This window comes from Prunus dulcis, chromosome 2, assembly GCF_902201215.1.
Source record: "Prunus dulcis chromosome 2, ALMONDv2, whole genome shotgun sequence".
NCBI classification, from domain to species: domain Eukaryota; kingdom Viridiplantae; phylum Streptophyta; class Magnoliopsida; order Rosales; family Rosaceae; genus Prunus; species Prunus dulcis.
Genome location: NC_047651.1, coordinates 22,791,844 through 22,816,778, shown reverse-complemented (window position 1 = coordinate 22,816,778; position 24,935 = coordinate 22,791,844). Strand labels below are relative to the sequence as shown.

Sequence of the window (24,935 nt, the reverse complement as noted above, 5' to 3'; positions counted from 1 at the left end):
TGATGATCAAATTTTTTTTTTTTTCCACGATTATTATTTCATCCATATGAATCTTACATGCATCAACAACTGAGAATCATTTATTTACCAAATCGAGCGTAATATCTAACTTTTGCATTGTTTAAAGCAAATCCATAATTAAGTGGGATATGCTTAGTGTAAGAAACATTTCTTATTCCCTAATGATAGGATTTTTCACTGAATCCCCAACCAATTTCGACAAAAATAAAAAACAATGCACTAATAACACTTGGTATTGGGCCCACGATTTCCTTAGTGTGGCACTATTTTTTGATTCATCCATAGTGTGAGACTTTTGAATGGCCAAGAAGAAGGTAAGAAGCTTTTTTCTTTTTCTTTTTATTTTTATTTTTTGGCATTCCACAGTCCACATACATTTCCATATATATATATATATATATATATATATATATATATATATATATTTCTTTGAAAGCATGCAGGACAAAGCTCTTTCGGCTTTCCTTTGGTTAGTGAAAGGTGATTTGATGTTGAAGTACAAGTTGCTTCAAATATCCCAATCTCTCAAATCCCATATGTTGCTTCCAGCCATCCAAAAGATCCAAACTTTTTTTCTTCCTCTCCACATATATCTCATGAATATATAATGTATATGTTAGGACTTAATTTGGACTTTTCTTGAGCAAAAATTGTATGTAATTCTAATCCTAACTTTTTCTTTTGCTAAATCCACCTTTGGGATTGGGGTTCCTTCTTGTAATTGAACCCCACAATTTGTCTACAAAGGTAATTAACAACAAACGGAAATCCAAAAACACCATTAGAAAACCTTAATATATATATTAGTCACTGTTCAACTTTGAAGTTGAAAAGGATTTGACATAGTATGTGATCGAGAGAGAGAGAGAGAGAGAGAGAGAGAGAGAGAGAGAGAGGTTGCTTTTCCTTTGAATTGAATGTATAATGAAGGCGGCATTGGTTTGCTTGGCAAAGACGTAGGCTTTCTCATGGTCGCCTATAATATCTTCAAAATGGTAAGCGTGAAAGTTACATGGATGACATGACAACCAATAGAATAAGGATAAGGAAACAAAACCCTTACAAACGTGAATTATCCACTCAAAACTATCCCATTAATTATATATTAAAGTGGTAGAGCCCATCTCTAAGGCATATCACACTAGGCAACTCAAGTTTCATGCGTCTTATCTACTGTATTATATATTTCTAAGTGTCCCATTTTTAATATGCAGTGTATAATTGTAGATATTGGTTTAGCTAAATTGATTAGAGAGGATGTGCTTTCCATTTTGCACCCGAATTCGAATACTCATTTTCGTACTTTAGATTAGATTAAAATAGAATATATTCAATATATAATTAAATTACAATATTTTTTCCACGGGCCAAATTAAAAGGCAAAGAAAAAAAGAAAAGAGTATGGTGCATGTGATATGTATTATATAGCTTTATCAAGTGGAGATGGAACCCCTTATGGCTTATGAGGTGGGGACAATTTAGGATGGTTATGATACATACCATCTCTTTCTTCTGTCTTCTTTGTCGATCTTCAATGGGACAGTGGAGAACCAATCTTGTTTCTTTTACCATTTTCTTATATTTGTGGAAATCATGTGGGCTCTCTCTCATCATTGCCCTTGAAACGCTTCTAATACTAATAAAAAGTTTTTCATTATATCTTCCCCTCTAATCTCCAACCCCAAACCTAAACTTTTATGCATTATTTTTCAACACTAATTAAATTAAATTAAACAATTCAGAATCGGAATTTGAATTATGAGTCAAATCCCTGTGGGTTGCCAGCAGCATTACCTGCCCTTTGATTCCACCAAATTCGAAGGAGGGGGTCACGTGGCCAAGCATGTGTTGGCCCATCCCAAGCCGATGATTCTTGTTGACCAGATTCTGATGATTAACCAATTAAAAATGGTTGGTTTTTAAGGTCTTGGAATTTAGGGGTGGCAAAACTAAAATAGAAATATGCTTCACAATGTCGTGCATTTTTTTTTCCTTTCTTTTTTGTGCATCTTGCTTAATTGGGTGCCATGCAGGTGCAGCAATCAGATGGAATATGCTAACATGGGTTCATGCCAGCTGCTCCAAATGATGATGATGATAAAAAGTCGGATACCTTTATCATGACAAGTGACTCAAATATTTTTTTTTTTTGGTTGTGTGGATAAAGATGTGTAAAATGGATATGTTTTGTCACTAGCCATTTCAATACAATTCATGGCTTGAGCCAAAAAAAGTTAAGAGCCTAGCCAAACCTATCCAGGGCTTTGCGTATGGTGATAAAGAATCTGAGACCCGAATAGGGAAAATACTTTCTTCCTTCCCTTGTAAGTAGGAACTTCCACATTTCTGCTATTGACAGGAAGATCTCTTTATTGGGAAGTAGGCAAGAAGTATTGCCCAAATAGTTGAGTCCACCTGATGGGTCTGAATTTGTGATGAAGGTTAGCGTGTTGTTCTTATCAGTAGCAGCTTATAAACTTTGCCATGGTTTCCAAATATTGTATGGGAAATGCAGAAAATGTACATATGAAGATTGTGTTTATATTGAGCTCAGGTATAAGCTTTGATATTTTGTTAAAGCTTAGACTGATAAAAGGGAAGATTTTAGGCCTCACTCATAATAATATTTGACTTAAAGCTTGCAGTTTCAATTGAGGCCAGATATAATAATAATATATCACAGTAAAACAAAACTTCAAAATTAGAAAAGCTTTAGATCACTCAAGAATAGTGAGATATATCACACTTGGGAAGAATGCTGCTGTTGTTGTTTTGTTACTGTTTCTCCTCACCTTGCCATGCCCACACAATATCTTTGAGAGCTGGTCTTATATCCTCTTTCAGTATCTTCTTAAATTCCAATGTATCACCATTGGATTTCTTCATCTCAACTAGATGAAAGGATGGCGTGAACTCAAAAATTTCAGTCTCTATGGACAATGCCCCCTTCCTGCCATCCTTGGATTTCTCCAATTTCAATAACCCTCCATCCTTGTTTACTTTCAGCCTCAGCTGCTGGGCAATGTCCTCCAGCTTAGATATAATTGATGAGGCAGACTGCACAGATGTGAACTGTGCTTCTTTCTTTGTATCTTTTCCCATAAACAAACCAGACAAATCAAATCCACTTGAAAGAGAGATGATATCAAAAGCATTCAAATTGGTAGGTCTGGCCAACTCTTGCTTTGCCTCAGTATTATGATCACTACTGTCACAATTATCAAATGCTGCATCAACATCCACCAAAGCCGGTTTTTCAACTTCTGTTATAGTTGTAATGGATTTGGAGCTGAACCCTTTTCTAAACCAAGGACTTTCCATTATGTTTGAAATGAGAATCCTTTTATTTGGGTTGGGGTTGAGGATTCTTGACAGAAGCTTGCGCACTTCAACTGAAAACCAACTGGGGCATTTATACTCGGCTTTGCCTATTTTCTTATACATTTGTATAAGATTTGTATCATGGAATGGCAGGCAACCAGCCAATAGTACATATAAGATCACCCCACAAGACCAAATGTCAGCTTTTTCACCATCATAGGCTTTTCTACCTACAACTTCAGGAGCTACATAGGCAGGAGTTCCACAAGTTGTGTGCAGTAGGCCATCTTGCCTCTTAGATTCAGCAAGGGCACTCAACCCAAAATCTGATATCTTTAATGTTCCATTTTCATCTAACAGCAAGTTCTCCGGCTTCAAATCGCGGTGATAAACACCTCTGCTGTGGCAAAAATCAACAGCACTGATCAGCTGCTGAAAATACATCCTTGCCATGTCCTCCTTGAGCCTTCCTTTTGATACCTTGTGAAAAAGCTCACCACCTTTGACATATTCCAAAACAAAGTAGATCTTGGTTTTGGTAGCCATGACCTCATAAAGCTGCACTATGTTTGGGTGTTTAACCAATCTCATAACAGATATCTCTCTTTTAGTTTGATCAGTTAGGCCAACTTTCGTAACCTTCTCTTTGTTAATTACCTTAATGGCTACATTCTGGCCAGTTTGGAGGTGCCTAGCATGATAAACCTTAGCAAAGTTTCCTTGGCCTAACAGTCTCCCAATCTCATACTTTTGCATCAACACCTTACCCTTATTTTCCATTCCAAATCTTTTAACTCTAATTAATACACAACAACAATACTAATAATAATGTGCTATATATCCTGCTACTATGAGAAATTTTACTCACAGGCAAGAGCGCCATTCAACGCATCAGAAACTCTCTTTGCGGCTTCAATTTGCAATATTTGGACCCTGATCTCAGTTTCACTGTGTGTTTAGGATCCAACCTCATCGAGAATGTACAAGGGCAGGCCAGAGTGAAATCTATTTCAAAGGGTTTGATGAAAGAAAAGCACATCTTTTTGCATTCCTCGATGGCTGTATTTTGCACTGCATGAGAAAACGAAGAGCCCAGCAGGAAAATGATTAAGGTTTCCCAAAAGAAAGTACCAGAACAATCCTTATAACAATAAACACATAGATATGCTAATGCTTATCATTCTGAGACTAACAATCAATAAGAAGGAAGTTCCACATTCTATCATTTTTTTTTTACTGAAAACCTTGTCATCTAATTCATCAACCAAAAATTCAGATACACCACACTAACCAGAGGGATATATCAAAACTAAGGTAAAAGTTACTTTGCCTATATAGAACTCAATGCAAGTTCCTCAAGATCATCAAAATTAAGCAATCAAACAAAGCAAATCTTAAAATTAAATTGCTGATCATCAAACAAATTCTCCTACGGATCATCGAAATCCATATACGCAATCTGTATTCGGCCAGGCACAACAAATCAATGTATATGAAAACAGAGTGAAGAGCTCAAGTCAAGAAATAAACCTCTTAATTAGCTTTTTTCAGAACGGAGAAGATGCTGATACAAAACTGAGGAAAGTTTCCAAGCCACAACCAAAGAAAGAGAGAAAGGAAGAAAACTAAGAAACGCAAATCTATACACAAGTCATCTCTATAATTCCAAGAACATGGGACAACGTTAATGTTTGCATATCGTGACACATATTTTTGATAAAGTTAAAGCAGTCAAATATACTGAAAGACAAAAGAACAAACAACAATGGCAAAAAATCAAAGGGAAGAAAAAGAAAGTGAAGAGGTTACCTTTGAGGAGAAGACACAAAGCCTCCACAGGATCTGAACGTTGGAAGGAAAGAGAGATAGAAATGAGAGGATACAAAAAGCAATGTGTTACAAACGTTATGGGCCGTTTGTATATTCCTCTAAATTCGTATTGAAGTTGTTAAGGAAGGTCGGTCTATCTACGTCTGTCACCATGCCTTCTTGTTGTACTACCTTAGTTAGAACTCGGAAACCAACCAAATTGTGACAGCTCGCTCGAGGCCCCCGCCGGTTGGTTTATAGTTTGTCTACTCATTTTAAATAAAATTGTATTTTATTTTACAAGGCTGATAATTAAACTAATTAACAATTAAATGGCCTTAATCATCATTCTAGAACGTATTTTACTCTTGTATGTTTGTTCCTTATAAAGAGTCATGGGCTTCATTGCTGGGATTCGGTGGGATTCGTGACGTTGCGTTGTCTTAATCTTGATGATTAGTGACGGTGGGATTCGGTGTTTGTAAAGTTCATGCTTAATTAGGTTTAATGATTGATCATATTCTCGTGGACCAACCTAGCTAGCAAGAAAAAAATAAATAAATAAGAGGCATGCATGCTTCATGCTCTCCATGCCCCATGGTATAAAATCTTCGACAAATTTCAGATGTTCCACGTTTCAGTGGCTTTTTAGTTCTTAGATGGCTTTGAAAATGACCAAACACCAACCTACCAAAAAGAAGAAAAGGAAGATTTGGACAAACCTATCAGATTTGGACAAGGTTTTATTAAGCAGAAAAGAAAGCTGCTAAAAATGTACCTCAAAAAAAAAAAAAAAAAGGATTGCATTAACTTATTCACCAAGAAAAGAAAGCCCCAAAAAAATTAGCCGGTGCTGATTATTGAAAACTTATTATATAATAGAGATGCACCAACAAGTTCATCATTAGCTGGGGCAAGCTTGGTAGGTGAACAACCAAGCTTATATATACGTGATCTTGAAGTACATGTCAGAGACTATATAATTAAATCTTCTTCACCCAGAATCAAGGAAATGAGTGCTTGCATATATTCGTTGAAAATGCAGTGTAAGATTTCATACACTAATTAGCTGTTAAATCCATAAACAAACGCCACTTGTGTCCCTCTTTAAGGAGTTGCACAGAAAGGCTTTGCATGTCTAAATAGCCTCAATAGAAAAGGAAGGCCTCAACAAATTACAAAGACCAGTATAATTAATTTAACAGGGGATAAAATTGGAACAAAAAGTTACAAAGAAAGGAGCTCAATGAACTAAGCAGAAATTCATTCGATCTAAATAAAATTTTTAGTATCTGATTCCTTTAGCAACCTCAAAGAAATGAGCAACATTCTCCTCAGGTGTACCTACTACAATGCCATGGCCAAGATTCAAAATATGTCTCCCTCTACCAGCTTTCGTCACCGTATCATTTATTCGGCTGGTGATGAACTCCTTTGAACCAAAAAGAACACCAGGATCCACATTACCTTGAACTGCTATATTTGGTCCCAGTCGTCGTCTACCTTCAGCCATATCAACAGTCCAGTCCAAGCTAACTACATCAACACCCGTCAAAGCCAGCCTCTCAAGCAGACCCCCAGATCCACTTGCATAAAGGATTAAAGGGAGATCTGGATGGGTCTCTTTCACACCATCCACAATTTGCTTCAAGTATGGGAGACTGAATTCCTCAAAATCAGCAGGGCTGAGCTCTGTGGCCCATGAGTCAAATATCTGAACAGCTTGAGCTCCACTATCAGCTTGGTATCGAACATACTTTGTCATCGAAGTTGTAAATTTCTGAAGTAATGCATGGAGGACCTGAGGAAAGAACCATAGCTCAACAAAGTTTGTCAACAGGCAGAAAATAGGGGAGAAGACATTAAAAAAGAAAACAAAGGAGATTTTTTGTGGATTAGAAAATGGATATTCACTCCTTCATTAACAATGCAACACTCCCAAAAAACATCAAAAGTACCGGTGAATGTCGCAAGATGGGTTTGAAACCAAAAATTTTCTCACAAAGGGAGTACCCTAGGAGCTACTAACCAAGTTGAAGGTGAAATAATATAAAGGCATTGGATGATGAGAGTCAATTATCATTAGTACAACTATCGTAGAGCAAATTTGGGAAGATGGATGCTACAGGACCTTACTTATTGGCTCTCTCACAATGCATGTAACCATGATGATAAAAAAAAAAAAATGGAAGATAAAAGACCCAAAAAAAAAGTAAAAAGGGGAACGACTTGCATCTAAGTTTCAGGCCTTCAGTCACACCAAAAAAGAACCCAAATAGGAAATGCTGTAACCGGGCTCAATACGCCCCAGTAGGTAGTCAACGGTGTATCACCATGGAAGAGCACTAAAGCACATTTGTATCCAAGCTTACAGACCTCAAGTTACGTAAAACTAGATATGAGCAGCACTAGAATTACCTTCGGTTGAGAGAAGGCTAATCTCTTAATCTTTGTGAAGTGTTTTGATGAACCACCTTCCACCACATACGATGCAAGGGTAAAAGGAGCCCCAACAAAACCTAGCACTGCTGCCTGATTATCTACCTGGAAACGTAAAGATATGGGTGAGGATTCCAAAGGTTATAATGCTGGCTGTAGCAGAGTACACCTTTTCAAATTTCATGAAATAAAATGAGTACCTTTATAAAGCTTCAAAATGTAAACTACATAATAAACTAATAATGAGATTTAAAACATCCAGTTAGACAAGTGAAACAAGAGAAGGTTGTTAGTAACTGTCTATGTAAAAAAATTTCATGTTCTTTACTTCAAAGTCTCCAAGGTAGCATTTAGGACAGATTGCCATGGTCTGTAGCGTTAAATCTTCCAGGATCCTTTCTAACATAATATTGTAAAGCTCTAATGGATCTCTGGACAATTTTGGAAAAGACTCTGGTCTCTCTTCCAAATACCATGTGAGATTTTTTTTTTTCCTTTGATCCTTCTCATCAGAAAAATTATTGACACCATATCAGCAAAGATGCTAAATTTAGTGATTTATACATATTGGCTCTAGTTCACAGTGAAATCATAAAGATATAAAATGTTTGAAATCAATAGGGGGGCATAGAGTTAGACCTCTTTTCGCAAGATTGTCAATGCTTCCCCAACATATGGAACTGACTCTTGAGGAACAAATTCTCTTACTTGATCAACATCCTCAGCTGTATGCAGAGGATCAAATATTACAGGACCCCTGCCTTTTACAATGTCAAATGGTATATTCATCCCGGAGAGAGGAGTAAGAATGTCAGAGAATAAAATGACCTGTCACAAACATGAGAGACTTGTGAGAAAAAGAAACACGTAACAAAACTACAAAATGTAAGTGGCTAAACTGGAAAACAACCAACGATGAATCCCAGAGTGGCATCTTACTCCGTCAGGCTTGAAAACCTTCCAGGGCTGTAGAGAAATTTCGACAATAAGGTCAACATTTTCAGACCTTTCCCGAAATGACGGATACCTCTCGCAGAGAGTTTGATAACTCTGTCATATCATATACAAATGCTGAAATAAGTTAGTGAACGTATCTAAGCAGAAGAGAAGTAGCCACTCCAGTCTTAGGCCTTACAAGAGCTAAGAAATAATTAACAGAGAATGAGATAGCAATATATATATATATATATATAAATAATGAACCTGCCTTCATGTACCTCCCTGCTTGCCTCATGAGCCAAACTGGGGGCCTTTCAACATCGTCCCCACGAACCGCATTGAGCAAAAGCGGCTCAGCAACAGAGGTAACTTTGGGTTCTGCCACACTCCCTGAATCAAATACACATGAATTACAATGTGAAGGACAAAATGAGTATCTGGGAGAGACATTGAGACAAGAGGGCAAAATTCAAACTTGGCAAGCATACGATTGTGTGCTAAATAAAAGAACCAAATTGGAACAGACCCAACATCAATTAGACCATTTCCTACAAAACCCAGGTCGTAGCTTTCAAATTAAGCATGGAAACGACGCCGTGTTATTGAATTACCTCCGAGTGCACAGAGGAGCTTAGGCTTGGAGGCGCATCTGGATCTTCGTGTAAAGGAAGGCGAGGAGGGAACAGAGAAGGAAGCTATGGAGCCGTAGCTGTGAATGCAGGACATGTTTGGATGCGAAGATAATTAATTGGTCCCTCTCTAACTCCAAGCTCTTTGCATCTCTCTCTCTCTTCTCAGCGAAGATGGAAAAGGGAGAATAAGTCTGTCAGAGGAGGATGACAATAACGATAAGGGGATTTCCACACCGGTGCTGATTTTTGCCATGTCACCACCACTCCAACAGTCAACGGTAACGACAATGAAGCGCTTCAACAACTGTCGTTTATTCATCCTATGACGACGTGTCGTTGCTTACAAATTATAATACAAACAAATTTAATCCATTGAAAATTGAGGTCCCCAGCCTTATCCAATATCAAGGAACGAAATTTTGAGGCCAACCTTACCTCATAGAAACTTTGCTCTTGTATTTTGAAAGCGAAAGCAGATTGAAACATGTGTTTCCAATAATCAAATTCACTTCCCAATTATAAATTATAACAATCGGCCATTGATTATTTATTGGAGTTCTAAGATTTAAATACTGAGACGTCAATGGAAGCGTTTTTTTTTTATATTTAATTTTTGTGTGTATAACATCAGAAATGAGCTTTTCACTATAATAACTGTATATCAAAGACGAAAAAAAGAAAAAAAAATTACGAGATCAGGTACAAACGAAGAAAAAAGAAAGGAAAGCAGATGATCAGCTGCTAGATTACAAGATGGGGAGAGAATTAGAAGAAGAGAAAAAAGAATTCAGAAAATAGTATCTATTGTAAGCTTCCTCTTTGGTGGAGATTTTTCTATAACCTGCTTTTGTAAGTCCATGAATGTAGAACCCTTGTTTGCAAATAGTCTTCGGAGATTGATCACTGAAAGTTCATTAAAACTAGCAACTGCAAGATCCGCCTGAACCAGGTCATACCTGCGTGTGCCACAATCAATCTCGATCAGGATATACAGTACAATGTGTTCGTACATAGTTAAGGAGTACTTCAATGTATGCGTATTTGAATGTGTATCCGTAGGTGTATTCTATATTCATGGGACATCTAAACAGTGCTATCAAGGGTGAAGAGGATGAGAATACATACGCAGGGTGGGCGCCGATCAATGCCACCGCCATCATTGTACAGTTGTGGGCAGCAGCTATACCTCTAGGCTCATCCTCAAACACTACACACTTCGATGGTTTTCGGTCCAGCTGCAAGTGGAATAATAGATTGGGTTAGAGAATGATCCCAAGAAAATTAATTGTATTGTCGTATACAATAACATGTGAAGATACAGACTGATTCCAGACAGAGTCTGACTTGAGTGGAGAGCTGACCTTTATGGTGACACTAGAAGTACATATTTATTCACTAGTAATAGTAAGTTGCAGGAAATACCTTCATAGCTGCAGAAAGAAACCTATGAGCTATTGAATCCATTCCATCTTCCTCTGTCACAATTGCCTGTAACCCACAATGACAACAATCAGGTACGGTGTGTGATGTAAGTGGAATTAACAGAAATCCATCACCATGGGGTTATCATTCACATCTCTCAATGGGAAATTACAAATCACAAGTTCCGCTGGGGTTTGGTTATAAAGCACTCAACTCTGTTGTAATTTCCGTTGGAAAGTTTTGTGTAATTCAAAAGTACACCAACCTGGAAATACTTCTTGAGTTCCATTCGTTCTAGGGCTTCTGTCATGTTTATCCGATCAAGACTTGAAACTACAGCACAAGGGATACGAGCTGTGGATACAGCATCTAGCCATTCCTTGAGCCCCTCTACAGGTTTACTAAGCTGGAAAAGGAAAAAGTACATAACATCAGTAGTTGCATGTAAGAGACAAACCTTAAATAAATTATAAACAGCTTAACGCTCACCCTGAGAAGATTATCATAATATAGCTGTGAAAACCTTAACGCCAATCTATCTAGTTCTCCTTCTGCTTCATCCCAGAGTAAAAGCTGAAAGTTTTTGGAGACTTATGAGGTGCATCCGATATGAGTATCCAGTGTGATGGTTTATAGGAAATTAACCATAAATTTTACTAGACTAGAAATAGAAAAATGCAAGCAACCACCACAAGTTATAGATAAAGAAAGTTGAATTGCAGGAACGGTATTTAATCCCAAAATGCTTTAATTGGTCATTATTAAAAATAATTTTTTATTTTCTTCATGAGTTATGAAGAAAAATATCATAGAAAATGCAACAATGCATCAGAGAAAAAGAATTCAAAGAGATAAATTATTGACATAATAGCTAGACTACTCAACAGAGATACCTCAGGAGCAAGACATTCACTTGGAATGTCTTAATCATATGGTTCCTGATCAATATTGCTTTTGCCAAGGATCATAACCTTCTCAAAGATGGAGCTACACTTTTTAAAATCTTGCCAAATTTAACATAATTTACTGGGAACCAAAACTTGCAGTCTAATGCTCCATTTTGTTTGTACAGAATTGCTTTATTAAAAGCAGCTCTAAAACCCCATTGTCTCTTAAATTCTCTATACTCAATAATTTTTTATCTAGACAATCAGAGTTTGTAGAAATATTACTGTCTAATAAGAGATGCATTTACTAGTCAAAACACTGCATCTTATCTGACTATTTAGATAACCACAAATCCTTAAATGAACACTAATCCCAAACCTTATGCAACACATGATCAGCACCTGCATAAAGCATTCGTCCTTGCACATCCGCATCTTCAGGAATTTCCTTTCCTGACAAAGAATAAAAGATTTAGGAACAAAAGAAAGTATATAATCAGAAACAACTGCTAATGAAACTAAAGACAGTCAGGATAATCTCGAATATCTTAGCCTCCGGGCTTTGAAAAAAAAAGAGTTTTAGAAGCACACAAAACAGATGGAAAACCAGTTCAGCATTTTATCCAACATTGAGAATGCACTGAAAGGCCTGCCATGGGCTATAAAAGGGAAGAAATGGTTGCATACCCTCTTCTGAGGCAAGTTGCTTCCAAGAATTTAATTTCAATGTTCGAGTATCAGCCTGAAACACATAATTTACACATTTAAATCTTTTTCTTGATGATTTTGGCATATCATTTCTAACCACCAAAACTTCAAAACATATAGCTAATGAGTGTTTTTTTTTTTCTTTCAAAGTATAGCTAATGAGTGTTACAAAAACTTACCACAACATTGTCAAAAGAGAAAATAAGACCATACGCTTCATCAGGTTTCATGGCATATCGTATACGTTGAAGAAAACCTTCTTGGAGTCTGTCGTTCAAAAAATCCTACTCAAAATAAGAATTAACACTAGTAAGTTCTTGCCTATGCTCTAAGAGAGCCAGAAAGTATAACCAGTAAAAAAATTTGACAGAACATCATAAAAAACAATTTGGCTGATATACATATACCCCCATATCCTTACCACATCAACCTTGAGAGGCCCATCTGGTCTAAAAGTCTCAAAACCTTCTCCATATTCAGCTCCAATTGCCTGAAACGCCAAAAAAGAGAAGGAAAAACATTAAGCTCATCAAAATCACCTATCCTTTTCTTTTCTTTTTCTGAAGAACAAAAACAAAACCCAGAAACTCTGGTTCACCAATATTTTCCACACACACACAAACAAAAAGAAGCAAACTTACAATTAAAAACCGAAACTTTTCAAGCTCAGCTTTCACAACGTACACAAATACCCAATAAATAAAGAAAACATTAGAAGGGGAACAATCAGTACCTCTTGCATGAAAAGCTTGTTGGGTGTGACGGAAAACCCATTAACAGAGCCGTTTTCGTTGAACCCACAAGCACTCCTTACCCACCGGGCATGCTTAGCCAGGTTCAAACGCTTCAGTGTCTGTGAATTAGAAGCAATCAACAGCCAAATTAAAACACGAAAATTACAGAAGATAGAGAAAGGCATACCAAGAATCTGAGCTTGGAAGGGAACGAAGAGTGTGGATGAAGAGATGGGGATCGCCCGAGAAGAAGCAAAGATGAGCTTCTGAAATTGCTGCAAGCACAGTCCATCAGAGATGAATACAGAGCCTCCAAGCCCTGCTAGAGAAGTTGCTTTACTTCGAATTTTTTTATTTTATTTTAAATATATAATTATTTTCTCTTCTTTTTCTTTTTTGGAGTAAAATTTTGTGAAAATCTTTTCTTGATGGGGTGCTCGTTTGAGATTGCTATGAAGTCCACGTGACCGTACGTTTTACCTTTCTCAGTGCAAATCACGTGCTATCGGTATCTCAGAGAGAGAGAGAGATCAAATCTGTTTTTTCTTTCTAATGAATATCTCCTTCAACATTTTTTTTTCCTTCTCTTTTATCCTTGATTTTTCAAAGTTTTTCTCTGGCATGAATTATTTAACTGTGCCTCTGTCTTTGCAAAATTGCTAAAATGTGACCAAACTATGCTTTTGTCTTGACTTTTAGATCATAGTCTTAAGTTTGAAACTTCGTGGCACCAATGTGTGTGAGAAAAACCTCCTCTTTCTCTTTCTAACTTTGACAACAACCAAAAAAAAAGGAAAAAAAAGAAAAAAGAAAATGGAAGTACTTGGAATGAAATTGTAGTAACTTATTGAAAATATTAGGATGTTTATAGAATTCCAACACTTTTCATGAGTTATATGAACCTCACAATCCTACAGATGAAAGAGTTTTGGAAAAAATAAATGAATTTTAAAGCATTGTCCAAAGCATAAAAGAGAGTTGGATTTAATGCATGATGCCCTTTTGGGTGAGTGAGGTTAAACATTTACCATATTTCCAAGTAGAAGAAGAGTAGGAGGCCTATGATCAAGAAGGCTTGGGAATGGAGTTAGTTGGATATTAGGTCAATCATACCTCTAATTTAACACCACCGCCCCGCAACCCGCCCGCCCCCCCCCCCTCCTCCTCCTTCTTCTTCTTTTCCCTTATACAATCATGTTACACATGATTTGTAATTAGCAAATAATGGTAATTAGCATACACATATGAAACCAGTAGCAAATAATGGTAATTAGCAAATTAACATGTACTTAATACAATCATAGCCGATGGGTTTTACAGAAAGACTTGAAGCTCTTTTTTCTGGAAGTGCTTGGTGAGACATTTTCCAAAGGATAATATAAACAAAATATCTACTTCTCAAGTATCTCAATCTCACATCAAAAAGTGAAACTTTTTCAATGTTAGAATCCACTCCTACTACTACTATACAATAGCCAAAATGACTTGCCTTTGAGAAAACAGGTAATGGGAAAATAATCTCAGGACGTAGATTTTCCACCATTGCCAATTGGATGCTGGCATCAGCCCAAAATGATCAGCAAAAGAAAAAGAAACCTTAGGGCGATTTCTCAAACTTGAGAGTCTTCAAAAATCATACTCCATTTGCCTGAGGGAAACTCATACCCTATTGGCCTGTATCATGAGGGGATGAAGTTTAGGGAATTAGCAGGACAATGCAGGCTAAGGAAAGAGAGGAATGCAATTTTAGACACAAGCGTACCGAGCGTAGGTCTGCCAGGATCCAGCTCTACCATAGTTGTCCCAAAGCTCATCAGTGCCATCAGAATTCTCATAGTCTCCATAAAACTGTGATTGAACCACATTATATAAACAAACACAAGTTCATGAGCAGACGGGTAGGAAACAATCGGATCCAGAACCAGATAGATAGTTACAAAACCAACCATTAAACCGCAACGTATTCTAAGCCTTAAAGCAAACATACCTCACCAGCCTTCTCATTGTTCCCGGCCATTGCTGAATCTGCCTCATCATCTACCTGCAACCAATGACCTTCTCATTAATTGAATTACTGGAGGAGACTAGGATTAATTATAAGGTCATTAATCATTCTGGAGTATATGGGAAAAAGCAGACTAGGATTTATACACTATAGAGAGCAGAGGATCTAGATGGATTAATATCAAATTGACTACATGGAAATGCAAATATAAGAGGAGGAAAGTCACATTCACATAATACACAACTAGAAAAGAGAAGAAAGCTTTTCTTTCTTATTGCTACCCTGATATCATTAGTTCAGAACAAAACTTGAGCATATGCATTTATGCATGCTATCAACAAAATACATAACAGCAGATTAACAGGTATAAAACATAATGGTCATCATGACCCACAATTGAAATTGGAAACGTTATGAGCACCAAAGGGCATCACAAATGAGCAATTACAGATCATAAAAACAATGGAATTGAAGAAAGAAGAAGGGAATTTTATCGCCTTGTGATTGATGGCGAAACAGTTGGAAATTTTTTTTCCAACTTTAGCGTTACCTTTAGCTTATCATCTGCTTCTTCAAGCAAAGCTTTCTCATAAGCCTTGTCAACCTTTTCAGCTTCAGCAACATATGGTTGCCTCTCCTACCAAAGCAAAAAGTCCAAAAGAAATGTGATAAAAACTCATGGATTCGAAAATTTAACAACTGGGTAGGGTTTATAAAGATAAAAGATTCACTCTTTACCTTCTCGGACATGTTCTTCCATGCCTCAAACCCTTCTCGGTTAATGGCAACCCAATTTCCAGCTTTGCTAGTCTTGGTAAACTCTTTCCTGATAAACCCACAAAATTAAATTCAGCTGAGACTAAGAACAAGTAATAGACGCAATAAAGTAAGTAACTTTATATCTAAAAACTTACATGAAGAAATGAAAAGGTGACATGACTATGAGTTGGTCATAAAAGCTCTGTTTCTGAACATCTAGGCATACGCCCTTGAACCTCTTCACCTTCGGATTGAGATCACACTCGTGCATGCCAGCCAAAGCAATGGGCACCGAAGCCCCACAGGTGTTGCTACAAGCATATCAGAAGAAGCCCAAAATGTCATCCAAATTTAGAAGAGAATTAAATTAAACCCAAAAAAGAAAGGGGGGGGAAAAAAAACATAACGAATTATATGCCATACCACTTTTGAAAAGCACTTCCATCTGCAGCACGAGGGATTCCATGAACCCTCTTCCTGGTCCTTCTCAGATTCGCCATTGAAGCACCACTATGCTCTGCAACTCTGCAACTTCTATTTTTTCAACTATTTTTTTCAGGGAAGATTAAATTTGCATTTATTTTATAGGACTTCCGTAAATTAGTGGAAGACGAGCAGACTGGCGCACTTCCAGTTTTCGATTTACAGCTCATCTAAGATACGCTGCTGGTTAAGTGCGCATACACAATGTATTTTGTGGGCCAACCCACTTGTAATTTTTCGCCACTATGCCGACGTGGTCTGGTCCGTACGGCACAAGCCGTGCACGGTAGCTTAGTACAATTTGGGTTGCTAACTTGCACGCACACATTTTGGGCGGGACGGGACGTTGCTGTAAAATTGAGAAGGGTGCGCGAAAAGAGGAGTAAAAAGTGAAAAACCAAAAAGCGCAATTTCCCGCGGTAACCCCGAATTCGCGCAAAAGTGGAAATGGCGGATTTTTAATGAGAATAGTTAAGTGACTAGTGAAAGCAGAAAGCTTTTTAAAATTTAAGAACGAACATTATTTGGTTACATATACACTAGAGTGATTTATTAAAATATAACAAAAATAATACATACGTGTCAAATTATAATTTATGTTTAAAATGCTCTTTATACATAAGGAGTCAAATATGTTTTAGGAGATAAGTTACGAATGTGATAATAGCAATTGTCCATGTGAGCCTCAAGTATAAGAAAGAAATGATCTTAGTAAAAATTTCATTCCAAATCCATCTCATAATTAAAGTAACAAATCCCAACCCTCACTGCATAGTACAGATTAATAAATCACCTATACAGACAGACACACATTAAAACCACACCTTCAATACGCTAACATAAGCAGAAGCACAACTAAATAAACAAGGAAACTGAATTTGAAACTGTTGGTGCTCAAGGAGTTGCTGTTATTCAATCTAATGTGTCACATTGCGTTCAAAGTTTGTGTCTTTTTCTTACTTGGCTTCGACAGGGGAAGTGATATGTGGATGAAACCGAACTTCTTCCTCTGTGTCAAAAATGGCTTTTGATCATTTCCATCTTTCTCAACTTTTGCAGGAAATGTTAAATCCTCCCTCAGAGCATGAAGCATTTCGCTCAAAGCCACTCGGTGCATTTCGGGGTGGCCACGTTCCATTTCCTTTTTCTCCACAAAATCTTCAGGCAGAACTTGCTTCCTGCTAAGAACATCTCGCATTGAAACTGTTGACCTTAGATGAGGCTTTGGACCCTCATTTACTATGACTGCCTTGTTCATCTCATTCATCGGAGAGTTCCGATTATAATCTGGTGATTGAAAATTGTTTAGGTTCGTGGTGTTATAAGCAGCAGCCTGTTCCTTGTGGTCACGCTCAGGTCCCCAGCTCTGGAGAGCCTCTTGAGCAGCTAGTTGCTTTCTATTCGCAATTTCCACTTTGTTTAGAGCCTCCTCCAAGAATTGTTTACTGTGTTTAACTTCTTCTGTTGCTTCTTTCAGCTTCCTTAGTATGGCCAGTTTAGAAGTATGAGCTTCATCAATTTGGCGCATGGCATCTACTAGCTTCTTCTTGAACCAGCCCTCAGCTTCTTGAGCTTTCAAGTTTAGAGGAGATTTCATTTGAGAACTAATACTCATTTTCTCAGGCTCTGGAAGGACATACCCTGATGAGCCCCCAGAGCTTGTTAGAGACTTGATTTCAGCAAGAGCAACAGCTTCTGCTGCCCTTGCTGCTTCTTCCATCTTTTTAGCTGCAACCCACCTCATTTCAGCAGTCTTCATAATGCTCTTGGCTTGTTCATTCCTTGACATTGCCCCTGATGCTTCGAAGTTCGCAGCTTCTACCATTCTCTTAAATTGCATATGCTCCCTTGAAACACATGCTGAATTCTCAAAGCAAATTTTAGCATTGGTTTCTGCATCATCAGCCATTTGTGTCATCACTTTTATGTTCTTCATCTCCTCCTCCAGCGACGACACCCCTGCAAACTGCGAAGTCAGCTTCTCGCGGGTCTTTTCAAGCAAGTTCTTCTCGTTCTGCATTTTCTTATTCAAAGTTTCAACAGAAGATTGAATCACCCCAAGATCATTGATGGTTTTACCAAGGTTCAGTTTTGCTTGTTTCAACTCCGTCAAGATCAGATCAGGAGAATTGTGGTAGGGACTTGAATTCCCCATCATGTGCTCATGGTTGCTGGCAACATTTCTATGATTCTCCTTGTTCATTTCCTTGACAGCAGGGGATGATGAAAAGTGTTCTTCTGAATGAAAATCTGGTGGTGAGACTACCGTCAAGCATTTCAAGGCTTCTTTCTGCAGCTGCCGCTTTAGCTCTTCGACAATCCTTTTAGTTGTTGCCAGTTCTTCTAGCACATCAAGTGTCTCTAGCTCTTTCACAATCAGATCCTTCTCCAACTCTGCTGCCTGCTCCTCCACCTTCTTCAAGTCAAACTCTTCAACCCCATTCTGCTTAATAATTCAAGAACTAAACATAAACTATCTAGTAGCAGAAATATCACAATTAAATTCGACAGGAAGAAATGTTTTCACAATATAAACATCTCATGGTCTATTTACAAACCTGTTCCACAAGTTGCAAAAATGCATATATATCGAGTTTGAAGCCCCTCTCCGTACATTTACGTGACATTACAATAGCTTAGAATATCAAATTTGTTGCATAAAATTTACTGGTAACTACTATGCATAATTCCCAAGCCAAATTCCTATGTGGCCAAATATTAAATTAGCTTTTGAATTTTTACTCACAACGAAACAAAATTGGTCAAAGAGTCAGATTTTGAACCCCACATAACAAGATAGTACTAGTATTTGAATTCCACTATACTTACATAGTTTTCTCCGAGTTTGTAGAATGGTATCCAAGACCCGCGGCCACCAAAACGGGTCACAGCCTCTTCGACCGACCCGAAAGGCGGGGAAGTATCAATCTCCGCCCTCAAGCCCACCCTCCTTATCCCCGGCGGACTCGGGGACATAGAAGCTCCGTGCCCATGACCTGAACCCGTGCTAAAACGGAAGTCCGACCCGGTCTCGGACCTCATTTCCTTGATGCCAGGTGTCCCCGGAAACGGTTCGGCGGCCATTAAGCAAAAATCCTTCACGACCAGAAGAAGAAGAAGAAGAAGCCTCTGAAATGGAGGATTGGGACAAACCCATCATGGAAAAACCAAACATCCTTCGTCAGGTTTTATGTGGTACCGAGGATGATGGGAGTGTGATGATGATGCTGCTGGTGGGGGACCGAGTCGTGACTCGGTCGGTACAGCCAGGTCCACTCGTCGAGCAAAGGGTGCAGTGGAAAGAAAAGCGCTTTTTGGTTTTGGTTTTCAGTGCGGGTGGAGGAACTGAAGAGATGGGGGTTCTCGTACATGACGTGGCGGAGCGGGAATGGCCGGAGGGAAAGTCAGGTGATTGTCTTTTGACTTTTTATGTGTTTCAGCCAATGAGGGCTCGGTACTACAGTTGATCTGCGGGTGCGAGGTAGGGAATTGATTGACGAGTCTCTTCTGTGCTTTGATTCTGAGCGTGAATTGCGGTCTTTGGGAAAGTCATTGAGTCCCAGTTGCGGTTATGATTGACTTTTTAAAGGCCATGTTTGGTTGGTAAACTTTATGCGATTTTGTTTCACTTTTTTTTATTATGATTTTTGTAAATTAGATCAAAGTGATTTTATTTTTTTTTGCTTTTTGTTGTAAAGTAAAAGTGATTAAAGTGAACAAAAATCACTTATCCACGCCTTCACTTTTTTTTTTTTCTTCCAAATTTAAAGAAGGATACAGCACATGGCACATTATCATAACAATCATGTCTTGTAATATTTTGTAAAAATATAAAGTAAATTATTTTATGCATGGTAAACCCTCAAAACAAGTTGTTTGGACTTAAAGCCCACATTAGATTGGTTTGCTACATTAAAAGCCCATAGAAATAAGGGCTTATTCAAATCATAAGCCCATATTATTAGGTTGGACAGCTGCAAATTAAATCAATAGAGCATCTCCAAAGCTCTCTCAACAAAGAGGAGTTTCTTTACTGAAATTGTAAAGAGGTGTATTGAAATAATGATCCAACTTCCAAGGGGCTAAGCAATATTTGGTAGCAAAAATAACCAAGATGCTTGATGTTGGAGATTCTATGTAAGAATTGAGAAAACGACTCGTAATGACTAACTGTATCAAATATTGTAACATTATAGTTACACGCTTTAAACGTTAAATTATGGGTGAATTAAAAAGTTAAACTAAAAAAAGCCACAGCTCAAAAGCGACTGGCTAAGTAAGTAGCTTTGTAATAAATTTAGTGAGCATTTAGCTGAAAAAATGAGGAATTCCCTTAGAAGACCAAAAGAAGTGATAAACATTTACGTACGTCAACAACAACACAATATCATGAAACACATGCAAACGTCTAATATCATCATAACACCGCTCTAGATGACACATCAACAAATATCTTTTTCTTTCTGTCTTTTTTTTTAAATGCGGTTGGTCTAACATTACTCTATTAATTATGATTCTATCTCTTGGCCACCTATTTTGCGTCCTGCCTGTCTACGCCTCCTTTTCTATTTATTTGCACTACTAAAAAAAGGCCAATAGGCGTTGGGTATTGGTGTCCATAAAAGGGCGTCAATAGTGTCAACAGAAATCCTTGACAAGAAGGAATATACATATATATATATATATTCTATGAGTCACATTTCTATTACATATATATTTTCTTTTCACATGCATGGCTTGTTTTGGACTATTTATGAACTAGCGTTTATTTGAGAGTGTGTTTGGAAGGAGTAGAAGCATTTTTTAGCAACCAAAAGTAGTTCGGATTGTATTTAGCGTAACAATTTAAAAGTGCTTATGGGTGAAAAACAAAAATGCTTTCTAAAAAACTGCATATTAGGTGCTTCTTTTTAAGTGCTTTTTCAAAAAGCATTTGGAATTTAAACAAAATTTTTGACGTTCTACTGATAAAAGAGCATATGAGCATAAGCGCTTCTTAAAAAAACAATCTCAAACGAACAAACGTTTTCTAATAAGTGGTGGTTTATCGTATATTAATACAAAATGGTGGATAACTGTAACACCTCTCGAAAACATGGGTTGCTTGCCTTGATTTGAATATATATATTGCTTGGTCTGAGTTGAGTTCACAACTGATCACAAACAAAACGTTAAATCCTATTACGTACACATAATAAACCTATTAATGACTATTGTTTAACTGCCCAAGAACAAACTGCCGATGATTTCATGCATGCGACCAGACCAGGTCTCCCAACCCCTCCACTAGGGAATGAGAGAGAGCGCAAAGCACATCTTCATTTATTGTTTTTTAGTGGCAAAGGATTGAGACTGGGTTTAAAGCCGTGGGTCATATCCTCTTAAATTAGGGCACACAAACTGGTGGTGGTTGTTGAACATTTTAAATTTCAATTTCAATTAGTGCAGCATTATAATTACTGATTATATACTCATTACAAAGGTGAGCTAGCTAAATTTTGTAACAATTGTTCGTACAAATTTTGATGAATGTTGGGGGACCATGTTCACATGTAGAAAGAAAACATCAATTTAATCCATCAAATTACATTTTCTACCACATTTGTCAAAAGCAGTAGTCATATTTTACTAAAGGTTAATTTTTCACATTTATGAGTTAGAATCGCAATTACATAATTATATACCATCGATGTCGCTTAAATATTTATTCTAATCGTATCGAAATAGACACATTATTGTATATAACTGTAACACCTCTCAAAATCCCTACACTCCATAATTAAATAAGAAACAAATGCAAATGAGCATGTTTTTGGAGCCATAGCACCATCTGGCTTCCTCAGCCATTAGAATAACTAATCAAGGACATATGGATCCCGACCAAAACTCATTTATGACACAGCGATCATCTCTAACCAAATCCCACACTTTCTCAACTGTTTTTGTTATGGTGATTTATTCATGGTCCTGCTCAATCCATGTCAAGTCTATCAAACAGCCTCATATATATTATATATTCTTCCAAAATTTATTTATTACCAAAGGTACGAATCACCTAAATAATTTATTTCCTTTAAAAAATAAAAAATAAAAAAATAAAAATTTAAACCCCACTCCCTTTTCAAACCTAGCAGCTAAATAATAATATATTTATAACTGAGGAAACCCTATCTCACAAACTTTTAAACTCCAATAAGTTGATGTCGTATTGAAACAAAATTCCGGAAACCAGCATTTATTGTTTCTGAACAATTTGTATATATATATTTTATGAGCCTACAAATGTGTGGAGCCTTAAAACCCACATACAACTGCTAACGAGTCTAGCAGATATTCTATTTAATTCAAGTAAGCAAATTTCAGCTACCTAGCCTTGCTACCCTGCTTCATCTTCGGATCTTGAATTTTCATCAGATCTGCTTTCTGCTAGCCATGTGAGAGAGAGAGAGAGAGAGCTCAGATAACCAAGGGCAGATTCTGGCAGAGACCCAAAAGGCAGAAGCGGAAGCAGTTGATCATATATTAATCCAAAATGGTGGTTGACAACAAGTACTTGTCCTCGAAGCTTGTCTCCAAGGAAGAAGCCTCCATGGCCAACGCTTCTTGCAGAGTCTACTACGGAGAAGCAGCAGGTGCAATTCCATTCATGTGGGAGTCTCAGCCAGGTACACCCAAGCACCCTTCTTCACAGTCTTCTCTTCCTCCTCTCACACCCCCACCTTCCTATTCCACCACCCAACCAAACTCTAAACGCACCCACAAAATCACCTCCAAATCAAAGTTTCTGGACACCATTTTTCCCAGGCTGAGGTCTTCGAGGAAAATGCTCAAGCCACCCAATTCCATGTCACCACCATCACTGTCCTCCGCATCCTCATCATCCTCATCATGGTCGTCATCATCATCATCATCATCATCATCAAACTACTCATCTTCCTCAGCATCAAGTTTGAGAAACAAAGGGGCCCGCAAATTTTATCACAAGTATGAGGAAGATTATGATGAGCATGATCATCATGAATCAAAATCTGGATCACCTACTTCAACTTTATGTTTTGGTGGGAAATGCAGAGATGCAAATATGAATGGGATCCGAGGCTGCTATTCAATGAAGAACATAAGATTTGGGTTCTTGTCCATTGTTAATCATGAATCTGGCCGAGTTACTAATAATAATGCTTAGAATTAATTTTCTGTGTGTGGTCGTGCTAATTAAATCTTTAATTTTCTTTTTTCTTTTGGGTTTTAGAATTAATCTTAATTCTAGTAGTGTAAGTGGGCGTGTCGAGTGATGTTTATCCATTGATGTCGTCGTATCTTATGATGAAGTGTATAATGCATGGAATTTAATTTTTTATATTTTTGTACATTATTTTACGTTTTACCGTCATATTAATCTCAATTTGTTGGAGTTATAAATCTCAGTTGTCTACGAAGAGCTGTAGACGACGTAACTTTTCAGTCAATGTCATGTTGATTTGGGCCGGCACTTAAATTATTGAGTGTAATTAATGTATAAACTGGTAACATAAAGAAAAGTAAAGAGAGTATCTTTTGTTAGTTTGATATGAAGATGAGATATATCCCATTTATTTCCACTTTTAGCAGCGCCCGTTTAAGTAGATAGAAGATACATGCAGGTGCAGTCGTTGGTGCCTTCAATGCAACAGGAATCGGATGCATACACGTGAGAATAAAGGAGACCTACAACAACTCAATTACCCTAACAACTCAATTCATGTTCAAAAAAGGAGCTATACCTAACAATGGCATCTTGTCTAAATAAATAAATTGTGGCATTTTGATGGAAGAGGTTTTAAGTTTGAATTCCTTATTCTGTTTAATAAAAGATATTTTAATGTTGGAAGAGATTCTTCAGTCTCGATTGATGATCCACAACTGTGTATGTATTCCGTTTTATAGTTTTCACCCCATCCTCTTTTAGTAATACCAAATTTAACTTTCTATATAATTAAAGAAAGAGAGCTAAGGTTAAGGTTTATTTGTATTTTTCAAACCTTGAGAGTGTTATGAGTAATATGTTTTTTGTATATATATTTTATATTTGGAAAGAAAACATCTCTCCACGTTACACACACATTCGGTTTCGGCCCTAGTTCAACACAGAAATTACACTACAGCCCAACTCCCGCGGGCCATTATTCTATTTGAGGGAGACGTTCACCAGTTTTGGGCTTTGTCTACTGGGCTTAAATTGAAAGATTTGACCACTGTCCTTTTTGGTCAATTTCTTTTGGTAGGATATATCTATATATATAAAGCAAAAGGCAGAGAATGGTGAAACATTCAAAATACCAGAAAATACCCTTGGTTAATGCAAACATTACAAATTGAAATTATTAAATAAATGAGGATAATATGGTAAATTCAAAATTTTTCGTATTAAAAAAATTAAAAATAAAAGAAAATTCAGATAATGGATCCTATTTTTATGGAACACAACTATCCATTATCTTTTTTAATTCTAAAATAAATTTAATTTTTTTTTAAAAAGCCTCTTGCAGGCGCGGAAGCGCGTGCAGAGAGGCTAGTAATTAAGAATGCACGATGTATAATGTTTTTCTTTTGATAATGTGCGACTATAATTTAGAGGGAAGGGTATTCGAATATCTTAATCAACTGGTATGTACATATTATTCTAATTTTAGCGGTTGTTTAAACTACAAAAAGCAAGAGAATTTCTCACACACATACATTATCAAGGTGTCATGGAGATTCAAATCTGAGATCATTGACCTGCAAGTCAAGGCCTTAT

General features: G+C 37.2%; 6 protein-coding genes across 8 annotated transcripts; 1 reads left to right on the top strand and 5 right to left on the bottom strand.

Moving 5' to 3' along the window:
* The first annotated feature begins 868 nt into the window (after positions 1-868).
* On the top strand, positions 869-23,526 carry LOC117617527 (putative protein TPRXL). The gene is made up of 2 exons (XM_034346934.1): positions 869-917; positions 22,620-23,526. Exon 2 carries the CDS (start codon positions 22,692-22,694, stop codon positions 23,340-23,342), a length of 651 nt encoding a protein of 216 aa, XP_034202825.1. The 5' UTR covers positions 869-917; positions 22,620-22,691; the 3' UTR covers positions 23,343-23,526.
* LOC117617522 (CBL-interacting protein kinase 18-like) lies at positions 2,661-5,227 on the bottom strand. 2 transcript variants are annotated; one of them, XM_034346928.1, is made up of 2 exons: positions 5,152-5,227; positions 2,661-4,413 (listed from the first exon to the last, which is right to left on the bottom strand). In XM_034346928.1, the coding sequence occupies exon 2, from the start codon at positions 4,120-4,122 to the stop codon at positions 2,797-2,799; it is 1,326 nt and encodes a 441-aa protein (XP_034202819.1). In that variant the 5' UTR covers positions 4,123-4,413; positions 5,152-5,227; the 3' UTR covers positions 2,661-2,796. The 2 variants fall into 2 exon arrangements, with proteins under 2 accessions (XP_034202819.1, XP_034202820.1); XM_034346929.1 differs by lacking the exon at positions 5,152-5,227 and adding an exon at positions 4,873-5,103.
* On the bottom strand, positions 6,156-9,651 carry LOC117617523 (uroporphyrinogen decarboxylase). 2 transcript variants are annotated; one of them, XM_034346930.1, is made up of 6 exons: positions 9,141-9,651; positions 8,798-8,919; positions 8,530-8,640; positions 8,230-8,418; positions 7,570-7,695; positions 6,156-6,952 (listed from the first exon to the last, which is right to left on the bottom strand). In XM_034346930.1, the coding sequence occupies exons 1-6, from the start codon at positions 9,253-9,255 to the stop codon at positions 6,437-6,439; spliced, it is 1,179 nt and encodes a 392-aa protein (XP_034202821.1). In that variant the 5' UTR covers positions 9,256-9,651; the 3' UTR covers positions 6,156-6,436. The 2 variants fall into 2 exon arrangements, with proteins under 2 accessions (XP_034202821.1, XP_034202822.1); XM_034346931.1 differs by lacking the exon at positions 7,570-7,695.
* Positions 9,784-13,329, bottom strand: LOC117617524 (5-amino-6-(5-phospho-D-ribitylamino)uracil phosphatase, chloroplastic). The gene is made up of 11 exons (XM_034346932.1): positions 13,100-13,329; positions 12,912-13,031; positions 12,600-12,668; positions 12,358-12,462; positions 12,158-12,212; positions 11,850-11,923; positions 11,073-11,156; positions 10,849-10,989; positions 10,584-10,649; positions 10,287-10,396; positions 9,784-10,117 (listed from the first exon to the last, which is right to left on the bottom strand). Exons 1-11 carry the CDS (start codon positions 13,202-13,204, stop codon positions 9,949-9,951), a joined length of 1,098 nt encoding a protein of 365 aa, XP_034202823.1. The 5' UTR covers positions 13,205-13,329; the 3' UTR covers positions 9,784-9,948.
* On the bottom strand, positions 14,158-16,297 carry LOC117617528 (high mobility group B protein 12). The gene is made up of 7 exons (XM_034346935.1): positions 16,100-16,297; positions 15,832-15,987; positions 15,656-15,743; positions 15,468-15,554; positions 14,900-14,953; positions 14,675-14,760; positions 14,158-14,586 (listed from the first exon to the last, which is right to left on the bottom strand). Exons 1-7 carry the CDS (start codon positions 16,174-16,176, stop codon positions 14,523-14,525), a joined length of 612 nt encoding a protein of 203 aa, XP_034202826.1. The 5' UTR covers positions 16,177-16,297; the 3' UTR covers positions 14,158-14,522.
* LOC117617520 (WEB family protein At2g40480) lies at positions 16,852-19,658 on the bottom strand. Its single transcript, XM_034346926.1, has 2 exons — positions 18,989-19,658; positions 16,852-18,602 (listed from the first exon to the last, which is right to left on the bottom strand). The coding sequence occupies exons 1-2, from the start codon at positions 19,241-19,243 to the stop codon at positions 17,085-17,087; spliced, it is 1,773 nt and encodes a 590-aa protein (XP_034202817.1). The 5' UTR covers positions 19,244-19,658; the 3' UTR covers positions 16,852-17,084.
* Positions 23,527-24,935: the final 1,409 nt, after the last annotated feature.